Source organism: Drosophila grimshawi, unplaced genomic scaffold (assembly GCF_018153295.1).
Source record: "Drosophila grimshawi isolate 15287-2541.00 unplaced genomic scaffold, ASM1815329v1 contig_44, whole genome shotgun sequence".
Classification (NCBI taxonomy): Eukaryota; Metazoa; Arthropoda; class Insecta; order Diptera; family Drosophilidae; genus Drosophila; species Drosophila grimshawi.
Window position 1 is genome coordinate 9,229,219 of NW_025063240.1, and position 20,782 is coordinate 9,250,000.

Consider the following 20,782-nt stretch of genomic DNA (forward strand, 5'->3'; position numbering starts at 1 on the left):
AACAAGTTAAGCGCCAACGAAACGCGTCTGTTACCGCCAAGCAACGTTGAACGAGTGGCAAAGGTTGCGCACAAGCAGCTCACGCGAAGCCGAACTAAACACACTTGCTGCCAGCCGATTGGCTCAATGAAAGCTTAGCTCAGGGTCTGATTGCTCTTAGCGCGCTCTACGTAAGCTCGACGGAGAGTAAGAGCCGGCATGCTATTGGTTAGCTGAAAGGAGCCAGACCATGTTTGGTTTGAGACACGGCTATAAACTGTAAGCTTGGGACTCCAGTCACAAGCCAACGGGAATAAAGAGTTGAATTATCTCTTAAAGCTTCACTTGGTTCGTGTCTCAGAGAGCTCGTTTCTTTTTTGATTAAAAAAAAAAACATTTGTTCACATTTAAAAAATGAATTTGTGTTGTAATTTTCTTTTATTTTTTACTCAACTTTTACACAGAGAAAATTGAAATTGCAATATCTTGCATTTGTTTTGTATTTAAATACATATATATATATATATAGTCATACATATATATATATGTATTTCATATTTTGATTAATTAAAATTTGTTAAATTGCTAGAATTTGTTAAGCGCTACTAAAGTTTAAATTTGTTTGTGGTTTTTACATACATATATATGTATATATATATGTATATCGTATATTAATATTGTTTGTTTTTTTGCTGTTGCTTTGTGTCCTTCTTTGTAGGCTTTATGTGTGTGTGTGTGTGTGTGTGTGGGTGTGGGTGTGTTATAGATATAATATATGGAAATTGTTAAACATTACTTCTAGTCACATACATATATATTGTATGTATGTATGTGTAGCTACTTGATTTACAACATTGACTTTTTTACTCCCATTTTCGAATGTGTTTTGATGGCGAAATTGGTTTAAGCAACTTGTTAACTTAAGTTGAGTATTTGTTGAATTGAATTTGGTTCTTTCGTCATTTCTAATAACAATAATTATAATGATATAATGACAATGACAATACAATTAATCATCTAATTTTTGTTTTTCTTTTCTTCTCTTGTCTCTAATGGCATCTTAAGTTTTGCATAATTCGGTGATTGTATCGAGTCAACAAAATTACAACAAAATATAATATAATATTATTATAAGTATTTCCTATTTAGGTTGTTTTTTTTTCCCCAAAAATCAAAAATCAACTTGTTTGCAGTTTTATACATAAATGAAAATAAAGAGTTCGTATTTAATCACATGGTGGGATAATCGCTTAAATACATTTTTTATATGTTTTTCTTCTTCTTTTCTGTTTTTTATTACAAGTTAGTTAATATATTGCATTTGAATATCAAAATGTTCAATGTGTGTGTGTGTGTGTGGAGAGAGAAGTGTAGTTTATTTTCGACTTCTTCGCATTTCTTCAAGTATTTTTTTTATATTGTTTTTTTTTTTTTTGAGTTGATTGTTTATGATTATTTCGAAAATTGTCGAGATTTGTTCCCTTTCTAACATACACATACGCACACACACACACACACACACATGCATACATAGATACTACCTATATATATATATATATATATATATATATATACATATATATATATACATATATATATATATACATATATATATATACATATATATATATACATATATATATATATTTATATATATATGTGTACATTATATATACATATAGGAGAATGTAAAAACTCTACAATTGAAACAGACACAGACACATATATTCGTTTCATAAATATAGTACTATATATATCATATTCATAAATAGCTAATTATCCATAGTTTGGTATTTAAATATTCTTTCCATCGTTTTCTTTTACCTTTTTTTTTTTTTTTTTATATATATATATCATTATTGTTTACAAATACTTTGAGGAGCACTGGACGTGTCTAAGATTCAAGTTCTTTATACATTTTACACCCATCCATTTTGGAGAACAACAAACCAAAAATGCGACAAATGCAAACAAAGAAAATAACTCGACAAAAAATGTGTTCAACATTGAAAGCTTTGCGTTCTACGATTTTAAGAATATCTTCTTCAATTTTTTTTTTTTTAAGCATGGCGTACAAATAAAACAAAATTGTTTAAGTGGCAAATTATATTTTAAGTTCTACAAATTAAAAGGTTTACATTTATTTATGCAATACTTTAGTATTATGATTTAAGAAAAAAAAATCAAACGTGTCAAATTTCTTTTTTGTTTTTGTTTTTTTTTTTTGTTGTTTATTATTAAATAGATCACATTCATGGTTCTATTTTTTCACTTGCTTGCATAGTTTTTATGTTCACATTGTTTTTTAGCTTTTTTTGTTTTGTTTTTTAATACATTAGATACGCTTAGATCATGTTGTTCTGGTTTTTTTTTGTCGCTGCTCTATTTACATTTGTTTTTCTTTTTTTAATAATTTTAAATGTAAGCAACTTAAAAACTGAAACGATATGCGAATTTGTCTTGTTTCTATTTTGATATAAGTTCGGTTTATTTATTATTATTTTTGCTTTGATTTTTTTTTTTTTGAGAATTTTTAAGGAGAATGCTTTGAAACTGAACTGTTAAATATAAATGTTTTTTTTTATGGATATTTTTTCACTTTTAAATGTAAAAGTTGTCGTTTTTTCTTCATTTTTTTTTTGTGTTTAGCTTTTGCTTTATACGAGATCTTTTTTTGGGGGGATGGGTTGAAGAATAATAATAAATAAATTCTGTTTGTTTTGTGTGCATAAATTATTAAAATGTATTCTAGCTTAAATTTTTGTCAAATACTTGTAGCTTTTTCAGATGTAATATTTTTTGTTGCAGCTCTATATAAAAAAAAAAATGTTACAATCGGCATTTTACAATTTGTTAGATTTGAAATTTGTTTTCAGTTTTTGTTTAGTTATGCTACACTATAAATTATTTTAAAATTTATTAACACAGATGACTTTATAGATTTCTTTCGTTTTTTTTTCCCCAAACATTTTCATTATTTGCCCAAAATTGTCAATTTCTTGATCAGTTTTTTTTTAGCCGATTTTACTCATATTAACACAAACACCCAGCTGCCACACAGTATATATATAATATATATATATGTATATAGTAAACATGCTTATTGATGAATTATGCATTTATGCCAATTGTTAAGTGTCATTTTGTTGTTGTAATTGTTTAATATACTAAACTAAAGTTAAACACACAGCTACACACATTGAATTCTCTGCTTTTGTTTGGTTTTTAATATTAAAATCTTAATCTAGAAACACATCAAATATTATAAATATATATAGACAGACAGAGTTTGGAACTCTGCACAAGAAAAAAAATTGTAAGCAAAAATAAGACAACAGAATAAATTGATTTGAATTGTTTGTGGCTAATTTGTTGAAAACATTTCTTTGTTCATTAATTATTGTGTTGCGCGAAAAACGTATTTTCGAGATATCGTTTTTAAGGTAATACAAATCAGATATATTTACGTGTACAAAGTATTCAAAATTTCTTCATCTGCTTGTATGTATATATATATATATATATATATATATATATATATATATATATATATATATATATATATATGAGTGTGTGTGTGTGTGTTTGTTTGTTTTGTGTTTCAATATTCATAATTATTATATATAATATCACATCAACTTTGTTTTTTATTTTTATTTTTATTTTTTGTTTGCATCTGCTTCTCTTCAGTTTCTGCTCAACACTTTTGCCTTATTGTTTGTTTATCATATATAAATATTTATATATATATATATATATGAGCATATATAAATTTTGTTTTTCTTTCTAATATACATATATACATATATATACGCAAGTATGTATGTGTACATAGATTTTATAGCCTAATAAGATCGCGAAGAAAGACATACATACATATCCATAAGTACATACATATATATATGTACATATATCATAGATTTCTTGCACATATTTTATACATATGATCAACTAGCACATTATATAGAATTTGTATTTGCTCTTTTTATATGATACATAACTCGCTCACTTTCTCGTCATACATAGCTTATTCGATTAATACTCTTTTCTTTTATTTTCTCTTACTTTTGGTTTTTTTTTTTTTTTTTTTTTGCTTTTGTTTTGGTTTAACAAAAAAGAAAAAAAGAAATAAAAACAAACGGATAACCGGCAACCGTTCACTGAGTGAAATTTTGTTGAATTTTTTCCCTTTTGTTTACAATATTTTTAATATTTGTGTTTTCGTTTGTTTTTTTTTTGTTTTTCAAAAAGTTCCTTTTTTTATAAGCCAAAAAGTCAGTCCAATAAGAGTTTTAAGTTGCCTGCAACTGCAGTTGATTTGTGTTTTTTTGTTTTTTGTTTTGTTTTGTTTTGTGTTTTTAGTAATGCTTAAGGTTTTAAGGTCTCAAAATACATCATTGTTGTTGGTTTATATTTGTTGTTGTTGAGTTGATTTGTTGATTTTTGCTGGATTAGTTGAGTTCTGGTCCAAAGTTTGTTTGCCTCTATGGGTTCATTTCTTGTTTTTAATTTTTTTTTAAATGATTTTTTAGTGAAAGACGAAGACGTGTGGGGGGGGGGGGGGGGCGGAAATGGAGGGCGGGGGTGCGGCGCTTACATAGTGAAAGCTGCTGATATTCGCTGTTCTTTTTAGCCTGCTACATTTTCATCTTATTATTATTATTTGTTGTCGTTGTTGTTGTTCATCATTTACTTATTCGGAGGGATTGTGTGTAATGAGTTGAGAACAGCGCCACATCCACATCAACGACCTCCACATATATAAATAAATATATATATATATATATATATATATGTATATGCTTGCCTCATTGTTTTGTTGTATCTACTCGGAGGAGTAGAGCTTGTTCTTGGTCAAAGTAAAATCGGGACTGATCACAATCGTATTGCTGCGCGTTAGATTTCTATGCAAAGAGATAAGTCAATTATTATAATTATATATTTAAAGTCAATTATTATAATTATATATTTAAAGTTTTAATTGATATAAATGAATTCAACTCACTTGATAAACTGCGGCAGTCGGGATGTCCAGCCGCTCTTGTCCTGTTTGAGCGTCAGATAAAGCTCGAAAATGGAAACAGTATCCGGGTCCACTTTGAACGAGGCAATGCGCCTGCAAACGAATAAACAATAATTATAAAATAGTCCAGTTGTAACTCTGAGCTTTAATGCTCTTATATGCGCAGAAGCAACTGCAACTGCTGAGCTTAAAAAATCATACATTCTGCATGGAATTCGTAATGGGAATCTTTTCACTGCCGGAGTAATTGGAGTAGCAACTGCTAAGCGAATTAGCTCAAAAGCTCAAAAGCTGATCTCAAAGCTCTCTGTCGCTGTCGCTGTCTCTATCTCTGCCGCACTCACCTGACGTTGTTCGGCTCGCTCTCGAACTCAATGAATATGGTGCAGGCACGCTCGCCGCACGGCTCTCGCTCCGACATGCGTATTATTTCGGCGGCAATGCGCTGCATGAGATCGTTGGGCAGCGTCACCTCGGTGCAGGCGAGATGCTCGCTCTTTGCATCGCGCAGCTTTGCCTGCAGCTGCTGCGAAAGCTCCTGCACAGCGCTGGCGCTCACATCGTCCAGATTGTCAATGGCGCCGATGCGTGACGCCGACGTCGACTGCAGCGGCGACGCTGGCATCATGCTGGGCATGTAAGCGATATCAAAATTGGCCGCCATTGGCTTAATGGACGCCGATGCTGCGGCGGCAGCTGCTGCTGCTGCAGCGGATGATGATGTTGAAGAGTTGGAGGAGAGACGCGGTCGCGTGTTGAGCGATTGATGCTGACGCATGTGCAGCACCGATGCCGGATGCCCATCAACAACGTCAACATCAACGATATCCACGTTTGCGTGGTTCGCAGTTGCTGCGACTCCCACCGTTGCTGCTGGTGCCGTTAGCGGACTCGTCCAGTCTGCGAAGAGATTGCGTGAAAGGAGAGCAGAAGGAGAGGCTTTTTTTAGTCACTACATCGACCGGCAAAATTCACACAAAAGAAAAAGCAGAAAAAAACACTGAAATTGAAACCAGACTAAAAGAAACCGAAAAAAAACAGCTGATGTCTGCGTTGCGCCACCGGCAAAAAGCCTTGCAATCATTCACATAACACAAACACACTCTCTCTTTCTGTCACTCACTCTCTCTCGCTTTGTCTTGCGCAAGCTCGAAATTGCACTCATTGGCTGTGCGCAGACTCGGCAAACACACTCAATGCTTCCATGGCGCGGGGTGAGCTGAAATCACCTGGCAACAACAGCTGGAAAATCAGCCGTTCACTTAAGCCACATTTACCCCTACCTCCCCCACACTTCTCTTCAACAACCAGCCAGCCATTAGGTAATGCGTTGCGCTCTCTTCGCCCCTCTCCCTTCCTGTATCTTTATATCTCTCGTACATACGGCCTCATCGTTTCCAGCTGACGATTGCGTTTCGTCCGTCTCGTCCATCGTCCGTCGTCCCCATCTCCGTTTTGCTCGTTTCGTTCGTTAGTCAGCAGTTTCTTTTGACTGTGCAGCAGTTGCTGCTGTTCTCCATTTCCCCTTCCCCCTTATCAATCTTCTACACTTTGGCTCTTTTGCCTTTGGCTGCTAAACACAGTTTTATTTTTTTTTTTGCTTGTGCAGTTGTTATTTTAATACTCATACAAATACAAAACGCTAAGTGAGCACAGCAGCCGCACAGTAGAACCAAACTAAAGGAAACGTCTAATCAAAGACATGAGAAATATTAAATGTAATATTGTTCGCTTTGACACACACAACAATGACAAAAATAGCACAACTTTTTTATTTGATTTTTTGTTTACTTCAAATTTCTATTTCTTTGAATTCCCATTAAATTGAATTTTCTACCAGTGTTTACATTAAACATTCATGTATTTTGTTTTGGAGTGTGTTTATTTTAGGGACCTGTGTGTAAATAAATGAAAAAGTTAAAAAAAAAAAACCTATACCTAACTGTTGTCCCATTCCTCATAATATATACATACATATGTATTTATGTAAAATTAACCACTTTGCTTGACTCGACGACGATTTCATGTAATTAGCTCTAAAGCTCTTTGTGATGTCTCCCATACATACATATATACATACATACAATGCTGCTTCTCCAATGCATGGACTGAATGAGATATTTCTCTCTTTTTCGCTCTCCCTCTATCTCTCTCTCTCAATGTCTATCTCTGGTTAGGCGCACCCGCGTAATTAAGAAATTAACGGCACATGTTTGCGGCTCTCTTTATGTGTTTCGCTGCGTCTGTCACTGTGTGCATGTGTATGTTGTATAAATGTATGCATGCATGTGTGTTTGTCAAGTGCGCCATGATAAGGGTTTGTGTAAACTTTACACTGCAAAGTCAAAAGCGAAAGCGAAAAGGAAATTGACTAGCCCAGAGAAGCACACACACACACGCATTCACATTTTATTAATCTTCCCCCTACTTCTCCATGACTTCGAGCACATCACGCGACTTTTACGGCTGCTTGTCATACTCGCATTCAAAATCGGCAATAACCACAACAACAGCACAAGAAAAACAATAACGCTAACAGAGCGTAGCAACAGCATCATACCAATTTATGTTTGTGTGTGTGTGTACACATACGCATTTTATGCAGCTACCTGAGGCGAATGTTAAAGCTCGCTTTGTTGTTCTTGTAGCAGCGCCTGCTGTTGTCTGAGCAGCAACAGCAACAGTAACAGCACTAAACATCGAAATCTCTTGCCATATGCGAAACAAAAAGAATGTGATGGTGGGTTGGATTGGGGTGGGTGTTTACAGTTTGTGCTTGTTGAGATTGTGTGGCCTTGAGTTGACATTTTCGTTAAATAGGTGCATAGATGGTTTAAGGCTCTGTTAAATGTTACACACATGCATGCACATACATATCTATGTATATAGTATGTAAATAACATATGAACAGATTAGGGTGACCCAAAATTGTTTGATTTCAAATTTAAAAACAAATAATGAATTTACTAATGAATAATTATAGATGAGCTGCAACGCTGATTTTAGCTAATTTAGCGCTAATGTAGCTGAAAATCATGCTGTTTAAGTTTCAGTTAATACGAAAGACAAAAAAAATAAATATTTATTAAACAACTTTATTTGGGTGCTAGATTTCACAGATTGTATAGCATATGAATATGCATGACTACCACCAACTCATAGCTGTCCTTCGATAATAAAATTGCATGCGCTCAGTCAGTCATGAAATTAAATTGACTGCAAATACACACACACACATACACGTATACAATACGGACGGCCAACCAAAGAGTGCGAAGGAGATGGCCTGAGCTGCTGTTGCTTTTGCTGCTGCTGCTTCGTTTGCCATGGAGCTTTCAGGTCTGCCAGTCAGTAAAAGGTGTGCATATGAGAATGTTTCTGGCAGGCAGGCAGGCAGGCATGCATGTATGTTATGTCTCTGTCTATGTATATGTGACGACATTTTGTTGCATGTCGTCGTCAACATCGAGCTGCCTACCCACCAGTGTTGGACTTTTTAGCTATTTAATAGCTTGTTCCAGACTTTTGAAAATGTACGTAATAAATATGTATGTAATATTGATGTCTGCATTAATAGTTATCAAAATTCGATTTTTTATTCGCAAATTTAAATTGAAATTTTTCTAAACTGTTTCTAGCTATTTTTTTTCTTTAAATGGCAACGATGCCTCTCTTTTTGCTCTGCTTTCTTGTTGTTGCCAGCTTGCTATTGCTTTTTGTGTGACTTTGAATTTTCGGCTGGTTTACATATGCATCGATATCTATATGTGTATGTATATGTATATGTATGTACACACATACATGGAAGTCCACAGTTACCCAGCTGGGATCGTGTTCGTGTCTAATTTGCACGACGGCAAGTTTAAAGTGACAGGGATTAAAACAGGATGTTGCATAATCCGCACGTCAGACATAAGGAACAGGATATGCTTACACAGGACAAAAAAGAAAGAAAAGAAAAGTGCACAAAAAATGCACAAGGCACAAATTTAAAAAAGACAGCAAAAAAAAAATATGGCTAAACATGTGGAAAAATCATGAATTTTTCTATATGGAAATTTTGCTTTTTATTTAATGCGTAGATAATTCAGAAGATATGCCTTTGATTTCATTGAATTCATAGCTAATTCTCTTATTTATGCTAGGATGTCAAATGCTAAACCTCAGATAAAAAAAAAACAACATATTGCTTTACAACAAGAAATTAAAAAAAAAGACACCAACAACATCTTCGTGCGTTATGGAAATTTGTACATTTTTAATGTCCGAGAGATTTGTTGAAAACATCAAATAAAATGATTTCATGTGCTATCAAATTAATTGAATCAAATAATGGGCTATTAAACTTGGAAGCAAGAAAATGAAAAAAAAAATATCAGAAAAAATGTTCGAAGCACATTAAAAATGTGTAGTGCAAATGTTTCGAAATGGGTTTCAATGAAATCAAAAATTCATTTACTAATCAATGGGTAACGTCACTTTTTTATTTGGGTAATTTCTTAAAGAGTGAGATTTAAGTTTGAAGGTTAAGTTCTGAAGCAATTTGTTGAATTTAATAAGAATTTTCTGTTATGTATTTAAAAAATATATATACAATTTTAGAATTTTGTTTTTTTTAACAATGTAATTTACGATAAATGAAAAATATGGACAAATAGTCAATGCTAATAATACAATATTTTTGGTTTTTATTGAAGGAAGCAAAGGGAGTAAATGGAATAAAAAAAATACAAAATTCAAGATGGAAAAATATATATATATTTTTTTAATATATTTTCCACTCATTAAACAAAATCAAATTATGCCAGCAGAAGAAAAATTAGAAGAATATTTTTTTTTTGATCTTTTGATCGACAACTTTGATTATGTTTCACTTAAATAGAGTTCAATAAATAAACATTTTATATATAATATATATTTTTCACTCATTTTCAAAAAATAAATGTATAGATAAATATAAAATAAAATGAGCAGAAAAACGAGTTTTTCATTGCTTTTCTTTTTTACTACAACTTTGATTGCTTTCAATTGAATTGGAGATGTAATAATATTTTTCGTTGGGTGTGCGTAGTACTCACCTTTAACTTTAGTGGTACCAATGACACCGAATTGTCCCTGAATGTGATTTTGTACTGAGAGCACTTCCATCTTCATTTCAAATTGGAATTTATCTCACTGCGTTGCCGTTGTTCGCGCTAATTGGAAACTTTCTTGACTGCGATTATCTCTGCTTCTTCTTCTACTACTACTACTACTACTATTTTTGCCGACGCGTTTTTTGTTTTTGTTGATTTATTTTTATTGTGATTTGTGGATAGTTGTAGAATTGAATAAATGTGTGTGGGTGTGTGTGTCTATATATATATATATATATATATATATATATATCTATATATATATACATATATGTGGTATATATATATATATTGTATTAGAAATGCACTTTAATCACAATAATTTGATTTGATTTTTGTGTTTTTTTTTTTTATTTAAATCTGATTTGCTTTCATTTCAATTGAAGAATTATTTCACGTTGTTTTTACGGCACACCATTTTTCTCTCTCTCTCTCTCTGTTCTATTTTGTAGCTGCTCTCTTGCTCTCTCTCTTTCACTCGTTTAACAGATAATTGCAAAAAGTATCAACAACTAAATTTGTTATTCTAGTTTTAAACATTTATATTTTAATACATTCTAAAAAACAAAAGAAAAGAAACCAAAAAAAAAAGCCGAAACTCCGTCCGTCTGTCTGTCTCAGCGTCCAACTCGATTTACTTTAACTATCTATCCGTCTCTCTCTCTTCTTTTATTTTTGAAATTTGAACGCACAGCACTTGACAATTGTTGTAGTTTTTCTTTCTTTTTTTTTTGCTTGTTTGCGAATTGGTTTGAAGTTCTACATGTGTTTTGTGTATGTGAATGGCTGCTTGCTGCTGCTGCTTGCGACGTTCCGTCCCCGTGCGTGCATCGAGTGGCGATGTGTTGCGTGCGACGGCCGCTGCTTGACTGGACACTAAAATATACAGCGATGAACGACGATGGCTTCCTCGCTCTCTGGTGCTGCTGCTGCTATTGCTCTCAACTGTCAACTCTCAACTCAAGTCGACTCGGTTCGGCTTACAGCTGTGCATGCAGCTGTGTCTCTCTCTCTCTATCTCTTAATTTGCGAGTGTGGGTGAAGAGTGTGTTTAGTTTGCTGCCAGCTGGAGAATAAAAGCTTGGCACAACAACTACAAGAACAACAAAATGGAGAGCAGCGGCAACAACACCAACAACAGACTGCTGCCACACACACAACGGGATATGACGATGGCTGAGAGGAGCTTGGGCAGCAACTTCTGTGACGGAGCAGTTCTCCAAAGCTACTATCCGGCCGGCGAGGCACGCACCCGCTTTTATAGTGAATTTTCCGATAGGCTGCAGCGCTGCAAGCGTCGCTGTCGTTAACGTGTGAGAGACTTTTCCCCTTGGCCGTGAATTGACCATGTATTGAGAGAGTCAAATGAGTGCATGAGCGCATGCGCTCTTCCTCTCTCTCGCTCTTTATTAGCCTCTTTTGAGTGATTTGGAACAGCTGCACTCGTTTCGTCATCAGCTGTTGTTGCACTGCTCCGCATTCCACTCAAAGGGAGAGCGAGTGAGTTGGTTACTCTTTCGAGGTGTGCTCTTTTATTTAAGAGCATCACAGCAAAAGAACTCAAGAGCAATTCGAGCGTCCATTACAATTGAGCGCATCTCAATGGAATGAGTGCTTTCGCATAACAGCAGCAAAGAGTTCAAAATATATTTGCCTTCCGTTAGATCAGACAATAATCGCATTTACTTAACTGCGCGCTTGCACACGAAAGACAAGGACTGAGTGTTGCTGCTACCTTCACATACACATTCAACGTTGCTGCTATTTTCGCTTACATTCACAATCCTTTGACACCTAGCAGACAAAGTCTGCAGCTGCTCGCACACTTGGTCTCTATTCTACTACTATTTTACTATCATCTACTACTATTCTACTGCCATCTACTACTATTCTACTACTATTCTACTGCTATTTTACTACTATTCTACTACTACTCTACTACTGTTCCATTACTATTAAACTAATATTCCACCATTATTCTACTAATATTCTACTGCTATTCTACTACTATTCTACTACAATTATAGTAATATTCTACTACTATTGCACTACCATTCCACTACTATTTGACACCTCCTTGGATCTACTGCTTATCGATGCTACTGATAGATTCAGGTATTTTTATCCATTTTTCCAAATCCATCGGAGACTCAAGTTAACTTGACCTACAAATGAGTAGAAATTTATAAAATTTGATGTAATTACAGTGTCAATTTAATTATTTGAGAGTTAATTTTTAATTACATTTACAATTCCAAAGTACAATTCATATTACATTTGCATCATTTTTATATTTATTTTGGGCGAATAAGCATTTTAACATTTTTGATTAGGTCATACCAAAATATATTATCACCCTTCCAGTCCTTTGAACTATCATAGTACTTTGAATTGAAGCTTCTGTAGAATAAAAGAAGAAAACAGTTAAATATATAAATAGAGATGAAGAAGAGAGTCATTTACTTACCTTATTCCACAAAAGTTAGGGTACCACCATCCACCAAGGTATTTTAATGCACAATTGCCATCCTCCCAGCCATCATTATCACGATCATATGTTGAAAATTTCTGTTTGTTAAATTGTGACATTATATATGTGGCATTGCCACCGCATCCACTGAAGCTCAGCTGGTATTCATCGCTTTCGCCAGCAATGGCAAATTGTTGATATCTCGCATATCTAACTTTGCCATTAAATTTCTCCAGATGTACATAGAGTTCAAAGCGTTTGTAGCTCGTCAAGCGATGGATCTTCTCAAAGCCCAAGAAGAAGTCTCCATCGAAGGAACCAAAGCCTTCGCGGTATGTTGTCCAAGACCTGTTGAAATCTTCTTTGCCATTGATTCGCTGCTGGATAACTATCCATCCAGGACCTGCTGTCTTCGAGTCGCATAAGACATCAAAGGAGTAATGAGAAAAACTGATTTTATGAACACAAGGAGCATCTCCAAAAGATGTGCAATTAATCTCCTTTAAGTCCTCCAATTTCACATCGCTTTTGTTGACATCGTTTTGTAATTTGGATATTTGTTGATTCTTTTCCTCAATGGATTTCTTATCTTTCTCCAACTGTATCTGAAACTCCTTCGATTTGACTGCCTCGCTATTAATATGATCTTTTAATTTGGAAATTTCCTGGTTCTTTTGGTCAATATTTTTCTTCTGTTCCTCCAACTGTTTCTGAAACTCCTTCGATTTGATTGCATCGCTTTCGATTTGAAGTTTTTGTTTGGTGATTAAATCACTTGTGCATTCCTCACATTTCTGTGAATTGAGCTTATTTAATTCATTCCTGATTGATTGCAAATTCTTTAATTCATTCCTGATTGATTGCAAATTGTCATTGTTATTCTTGTATAAATCTATCTGATTTCTCAATTCCTGTATGAAGGCGACATTTTTATTTTGATCAACTAGTTTCATCTGCAACTCCGTGATTTTAGAGTCCTGCCTTGCTGTTCTGTTTCTCAGTTCCTGAATGATAGTTTCATATACATTTTGCTGTAACTGCTTTAATTCATTGTCCTTACTGCTGATCAATCCCTTATTAATCTGCTCTCTCAATTCTAATTCAAGTTGGGATATCTTCAATTGTTTCTCTTCTATTTCCCTATTCATAGTGGATGTTTTATTATCATAGTTCTCCACTTCTGTCCTCATCAATTCCATGTAGATGAGCAGTGGTTTGATGGCCTTATAGGCATATGATCCGCATTGTTCCTCCTCTCTCCTTGATGCTTTGCAGATCTGATATAATTTAGAATTGGAATAACTCGCTTGTCTAATATAATTAATTCTTATTTATTCACCTCATTTTTTGTAGTTGCGAAAGAGGATTCGCCTTTGATCAGGATCAGACTTATGCTTAAAGTAAATGCAACCCAATTTAATTCCATCTCTTCCTGCTATGGCCAGCTGGTCTCAATAGAATTAGATGTAGACTAATTCTTCAGAGTCGGACTACCGACATTTTATAGCATTTTATATGCATTGAACGATGCTGTTATCAAGTACCACTGATAATAGACGACGTCAATGGCTTTAGGCGAACCTGGATCAGGTGATGATTTCGAGCTTTTGCTCAAATTTGTTTAGTTCACGGCAACAGATAAGCGTAGACAGACAGGTCGCACGTGCATATATATATATATATATATGTATATTTATATATGTTTATTTATTTCGCAGTAACGTCAAAATCATATTTGACAGAATCATAATAGATGAACAAATAAATGGGAATAGTTTCAATTGTGTCTACTGTAGATGAATATTTATAAATATAAACATAACCTCAATCATAAGAAGATCCGCCACATACAGATAAAATAACAATAATAATACGATTCTCAATAATAACGGTGTGCAATGTAGTTCAATCAATAATAAAAGTTTATTTCTTTATTTTAATTATTTTTATTTATTTTTTGTTTTATTTGAATGTACATAGGTGTATTAGGTTTTTAACAATAATAAATAAAACAAGCAAGAATGCTGTAGTCGAGTGAGCTCGACTACGATATACTCTGCATCCATCCCTGCTGTTAATTATATTTTAAATAAAAACATAGCAAATGCAGCGCATATTTTTATTCACAAGCCCGAACTAATTCTAATTGGCTGGCGGCAAACAGGTGCATACACATGCATACTTACACACATACATATGTACAGGCAATCGCAGGTAACGGTGCTCTGCAGAATACACACAAAGACAAATTGACGCTTGCGTCGATTATCATGCCATCTCTTTCTCACACATGCAGAAAATGCTTGATAGAAATGAGTTGAATATGAGAATATACTTTCGACTATAACTTGGCTGTTTCTCATCCAATCTTGATGAAATTTGGGCAGTTCATCAATAATATGCATATGCATATTATGTATTAATAAGAAGATTCTGCCTTCAATATTGTAGCATTTATTGCTATCGGAAATTGAAATGTATCGATATTCGAGACACAAGCAGTTATCGATAAAATAAAGCGAACTTGATCTGCGACGGGTATACGGGAGCGTATATGCCAAATGTGAAGTCTCTAGCTCTTATGGTCTCTGACAGACAGACGGAATTGGCTATATCGATTAAGTTGTTGACCCTGATCAAGAATATATATACTTTATGGGGTCGTTACATACAGTTGCACAAAACCAATATACCCTGATTAACCATTTTTAGTGGGTACAGCGTATAAATAGCACAACTACGGCATTCTTATTTGTTACTAATCAAAATATAAACAATAAGTTTTTGTATTTTTTGTCAAATTGAAGCTTAAAGATTATAATATTATTTACTATCTATATATGTATATAGGTGTATGTTTTGCATATATATATATATGTATATATATATATGTATATATATATATATATGTGTATATGTTATATCAGATAAGGTATTCCATATTCGGTAGTTGGCTTGCCCTTGTTTCTTGCCTTATAATGCCTTGCACGTCTTACCAATAAAATCAACAACAATAACAACAACAAGAAAAAGTAGGCGCAATCCTTTAAGTTTTGGTTACAACGCAATCGCAGTTCCCTCTCTCCCTCCTCCCCCTCCCCATCACACTTTGGACCCCTTACCCGCCTCGTTGGGCAAGTTGCCTTCATATCGATTTTCATGTGACTTTTGTAGACGTGTTTGGTTTTTATTGATTTTCACTTGATTCTCTCACATCCACATCCCATGGGCAACCACAGCAGCAGCAGCAACAGCAGCAGCAGCAGCAGCAGCAGCAGCAGTTGAATGTGGGCAGAGGCAGTTGGGGGCAGCTCTAATGTCAGGATCATGCGAGGTTATCAACATAATTTCCACTCGTGCCGCCAGTCTTTACACCTACCAGCCCACCCACACACACACACACACACACATGCATGACCACTAAGGCTATTTTCCACATGTTTCTAGTTTATGATGTAGTAAGTTTTCCTTTCTTTTCTTTTCTTTTCATTTTTTTGTGCATTTTTTTTGCTGTGCGAACCACAATGTTTTTCTGCTTGTTGTTTTGCTTGTTCTTATTGTTGTTGTGTTTGTTGTTGTTGTTATTGTTGTTGTTGCTGATGATGATAATGATGGAAGCGTGTGCGGTTTGATAAGACCAACAATTCGGATCAATTATTTTTGGTTTCAGTTTCGTTTTCAGTTTCGTTTTTGTTTTAGTTTTCACTTTAAGTTGCTTAAAAGTTGAAAGCTGTTAAAACGACTACAAATTCGGTTGAGCTCGACTAGCAGATACCCTGTATATAATAAACACTAGCATTTCCACTCTAAAAAAATGTAGGCAAAATTGCGCTGGGAATATTTTGATAAAATCAATCAGTGCCAATTGTTCAGATTTGAGATTTATCTCAAAATGCAAAATATGTATTTCTATCAGCAGTCATTATAATTATAACTGGGATACATGCACTGCGATCTACCCGAGGATGCTGCATCTAATTCCAGTTGAGGCGACACACTCCCTGCCCAGCTCTCATTTTTTTTTTTCATTACATTTCATCATTTCCAAAAAGCCATTCAAAAAAACAGGAAATCTTCAGAAAAAAATTGCAAAATATTCTCGCAATTTGAGTAATAAGTATATATGTATATATATATGTGTTCATAAATCTCTTTGGCTGCAAGTGACACATACATACGGATTTCGTAGCTTATCATGCTGTGGCTACATATATATTTATAGAGTTGTGTGCGACTGCTGATAGTAGTTTGTGCAAACTGATAGACAGACAGACGCGCTTGTTGATGTTGGTCAAGAACATACATATATATGTATTTATATATAAATACATTTATTTTGTTTGGCTGTTAGACTAAGTATAACTTTATTCAGTGTATAATTATAGTTGGGGGTATCGAGCGCAGTATCGATATATCTGTTATTAACATTAGTAATCGGAATTTTGTATTGATCTTTTACAAATTTGCATCATATATCCATATTTTATTTGACTCTTTTTGGGGAACCATCTCCAGAGAGAGAGAGAGAGAGAGAGAGAGAGAGAGAAAAGAAAAAAGGGAAAAGAAAGAGGAAGAGACCGCATGCGCATGCGCTGCGGAAAGATTTATTTAAAAAGAAGAAATTCAAATAAATTAGTTATGAATAAATTATGAAGTAATTATATATACAAAAAAAATAATATAAAATAAATAAATTTAAGACAAAAAAACAAATAAATAAAATAAAAACATTCAAACCGACGGCAGCAACAGGCGGAACTCTCCATCGCCACCGTCAAGGAGGAAATCGCCAGGGGCAACTGGACTCAGGAACCAGGAAGTTGAAGCCCGGAGACCCTGAGACGACTCGGAATATACCAACACACCTGTGAGTTTGTTCCCGCCAAATTGCGGCAGATTGGGTCAAAGACAGCTGATCGGCCCTAACCAATGCAATAGAGATGCTCATTTTGTCACTCAGTGATGCGCACTTTTGAAGCCAAATAAAATAAGGAAAATAAAAATCAAAAATATTTTGTAAGCTTTAAATGAAGTAAATAGATACAATTGTACTAAATATATAAAAGCGAATTTAGTGTTGGCCAACAAAATGTAGGGATCACAATGTCACATGGATCACACGAGTTGCAAATTAAATAGACTGAAAAAAATGAATAAATTAATGTAATCGGGTGAGATGAGGGCAGAAGAAACAAGTGAAAAAGGAATAATTGTGAAAGGGAATTTCTCCAGGAAATTTATAGGAGGAACTTGCCGCCCAATATATCGCGGTCGAACTACCCCTGAGCCGATAGCTAGCCGGCTGAGCGATATATTGATGCTTTCGACAGGCAAGGCATAAATATATTTGCCTTCCGTTAGATCTGACAATAATCGCATTTACTTAACTGCATGCTTGCACACGACAGACAAGGACAGAGTGTTGCTGCTATCTTCACATACATTCATAACCCTTTGACACCTAGCAGACAAAGTCTGCAGCTGCTCGCACATATGCACGGCTTGGTCTCTATGCTACTACTTTTCTACTGCAATTATACTGCTATTCTACTACTATTCTACTACTATTCCACTAATACTATTCTACTACTACTCTACTACTGTTCCATTACTATTCTACTAATATTCTACTACTATTATACTAATATTCTACTACTATTCTACTACAATTATAGTAATATTCTACTACTAATGCACTACCATTCCACGACTATTTGACACCTCCTTGGATCTACTGCTTATCGATGCTACTGATAGATTCAGCTATTTTTATCCATTTTTCCATATCCATCGGAGACTCAAGTTAACTTGACCTACAAATGAGTAGAAATTTATAAAATTTGATGTAATTACAGTGTCAATTTAATTATTTGAGAGTTAATTTTTAATTACATTTACAATTCCAAAGTACAATTCATATTAAATTTGCATCATTTTTATATTTATGTTGGGCGAATAAGCATTTTAACATTTTTGACTGGGTTATACCAAGATATACCATCATCATCCCAGTCCTTTGAACTATCATAGTAAATTGAATTTAATTTACTGTGGAATAATAGAAGAAAACAGTTAAATATATAAATAGAGATGAAGAAGAGAGTCATTTGCTTACGTAACTCCACAAAAGTTAGGGTACCACCATCCACCAAGGTATTTTAATGCACAATTGCCATCCTTCCAGCCATCATTATCACGATCATATGTTAAAAATTTCTTATTATTGTTATATATTGACAACATATCCATGTCATTGCCACTGAATCCACTGAAGCTCAGTTTGTATTCATCGCTTTCGCCAGCAATGGCAAACTGTTGATATCTCGCAAATTCTATTTTTCCTTCAAAGTTCTCCAGATGTACATAAAGTTCATGGGGTTTGTAGCTCGTCAAGCGATGGATTTTCTCCAAGCCCAAGAAGAAGTCGTCATTAAAGGAACCAAAGCCTTCACGGTATGTTGTCCAAGACCTGTTGAAATCTTCTTTGCCATTGATTCGCTGCTGGATAACTATCCATCCAGGACCTGCTGTCTCCGAGTCGCATAAGACATCAAAGGAGTAATTGGAAAAACTGATTTTATGAACACAAGGAGCATCTCCAAAAGATGTGCAATTAACCTCCTTTAAGTCCTCCAATTTCACATCGCTTTTGTTGACATCGTTTTGTAATTGGGATATTTGTTGATTCTTTTCCTCAATGGATTTCTTATCTTTCTCCAACTGTATCTGAAACTCCTTCGATTTGACTGCCTCGCTATTAATATGATCTTTTAATTTGGAAATTTCCTGGTTCTTTTGGTCAATATTTTTCTTCTGTTCCTCCAACTGTTTCTGAAACTCCTTCGATTTGATTGCATCGCTTTCGATTTGAAGTTTTTGTTTGGAGATTAAATCACTTGTGCATTCCTCACATTTCTGTGAATTGAGCTTATTTAATTCATTCCTGATTGATTGCAAATTCTTTAATTCATTCCTGATTGATTGCAAACTGTTTAATTCACTCCTGATTGATTGCAAATTGTCATTGTTACTCTTGTATAAATCTATCTGATTTCTCAATTCTTGTATGGTGGCGACATTTTCATTTTGATTAACTAGTTTCTTCTGCAACTCCTTGATTTCAGAGTCCTGCCTTGCTGTTCTGTTTCTCAGTTCCTGAATGATAGTTTCATATACATTTTGTTGGTCCAACTTTTGCCGCTTTAATTCGCTGTCCTTGTTGATGATCTGTTGCCTCAATCCCTTATAAATCTGCTCTCTCAAATTCTTTATTGAATCTGATTTATATTGGGATATCTTCATTTGAAGGCCTTTAATTTCCCTATTCTTAATGGATGTTATATTATCATAGTTCTCCACTTCTGTCCTCATCAATTCCATGTAGATGAGCAGTGGTTTGATGGCCTTATAGGCATATGATCCGCATTGTTCCTCCTCTATCCTTGATGCTTTGCAGATCTGATATAATTTAGAATTAGAATAACTCGCTTGTCTAATATAATTAATTCTTATTTACTCACTTCATTTTTGGTAGATGCAGTTGCGAAAGAGGATTCGCCTTTGATCAGGATCAGACTTATGCATAAAGTAAATGCAACCCAATTTAATTCCATCTCTTCCTGCTATGGCCAGCTGGTCTCAATAGAATTAGATGTAGACTAATTCTTCAGAGTCGGACTACCGACATTTTATAGCATTTTATATGCATTGAACGATGCTGTTATCAAGTACCACTGATAAAAGACGACGACAATGGCTTTAGAGGAACCTGGATCAGGTGTTGATTTCGAGCTTTTGCTCAAATTTGTTAAGTTCACGGCAACAGATAAGCGTAGACAGAGAGGTCACACGTGTATATATATATATATATATATATATATATTTATATATATTTATTTAATTCGCAGTAACATCAAAATATAATAGATATTTAATTATTTATTACAGAATTAGTGCTCATTTTAGAAACGATTGAACTTAGTTCCCCATTTTTAGATACAAATGATGAGCATCAAATCTTAAAGTGGACGATCTTAAAGAGAGTAGACAAATAAACGGGAATACTTTCAATGTGTCTACTGTAGAAGAACATTTATAAATATGATTTTAAAGTTCAGTTTGAAGATGGAATATCTGTTGATCTTCATTTGAAATGTGTATTCCAATAATAACAAA

At 34.3% G+C, this 20,782-nt stretch overlaps 2 protein-coding genes across 2 annotated transcripts in view; both read right to left on the minus strand.

Annotated features, from left to right (window-relative positions):
* Nucleotides 1-4,541: 4,541 nt before the first annotated feature.
* LOC6558949 (protein charybde) lies at nucleotides 4,542-10,278 on the minus strand. The gene is made up of 4 exons (XM_001984738.3): nucleotides 10,081-10,278; nucleotides 5,347-5,902; nucleotides 4,985-5,095; nucleotides 4,542-4,883 (listed from the first exon to the last, which is right to left on the minus strand). Exons 1-4 carry the CDS (start codon nucleotides 10,154-10,156, stop codon nucleotides 4,805-4,807), a joined length of 822 nt encoding a protein of 273 aa, XP_001984774.1. The 5' UTR covers nucleotides 10,157-10,278; the 3' UTR covers nucleotides 4,542-4,804.
* Nucleotides 10,279-12,350: 2,072 nt separating this feature from the next.
* The window catches only part of LOC116806536 (angiopoietin-related protein 7-like), a 14,845-nt gene continuing 6,413 nt past the window's right edge, over nucleotides 12,351-20,782 (minus strand). The window contains exons 2-5 of the mRNA XM_032743475.1: nucleotides 20,128-20,226; nucleotides 19,581-20,065; nucleotides 12,605-13,459; nucleotides 12,351-12,537 (exon numbers count right to left, since the gene is read on the minus strand). Of these exons, the coding sequence (XP_032599366.1) occupies nucleotides 12,432-12,537; nucleotides 12,605-13,459; nucleotides 19,581-20,065; nucleotides 20,128-20,220 (1,539 nt within the window). The 5' untranslated portion in view covers nucleotides 20,221-20,226 and the 3' untranslated portion in view covers nucleotides 12,351-12,431. The remainder of the gene's footprint in view (nucleotides 12,538-12,604; nucleotides 13,460-19,580; nucleotides 20,066-20,127; nucleotides 20,227-20,782) is intronic.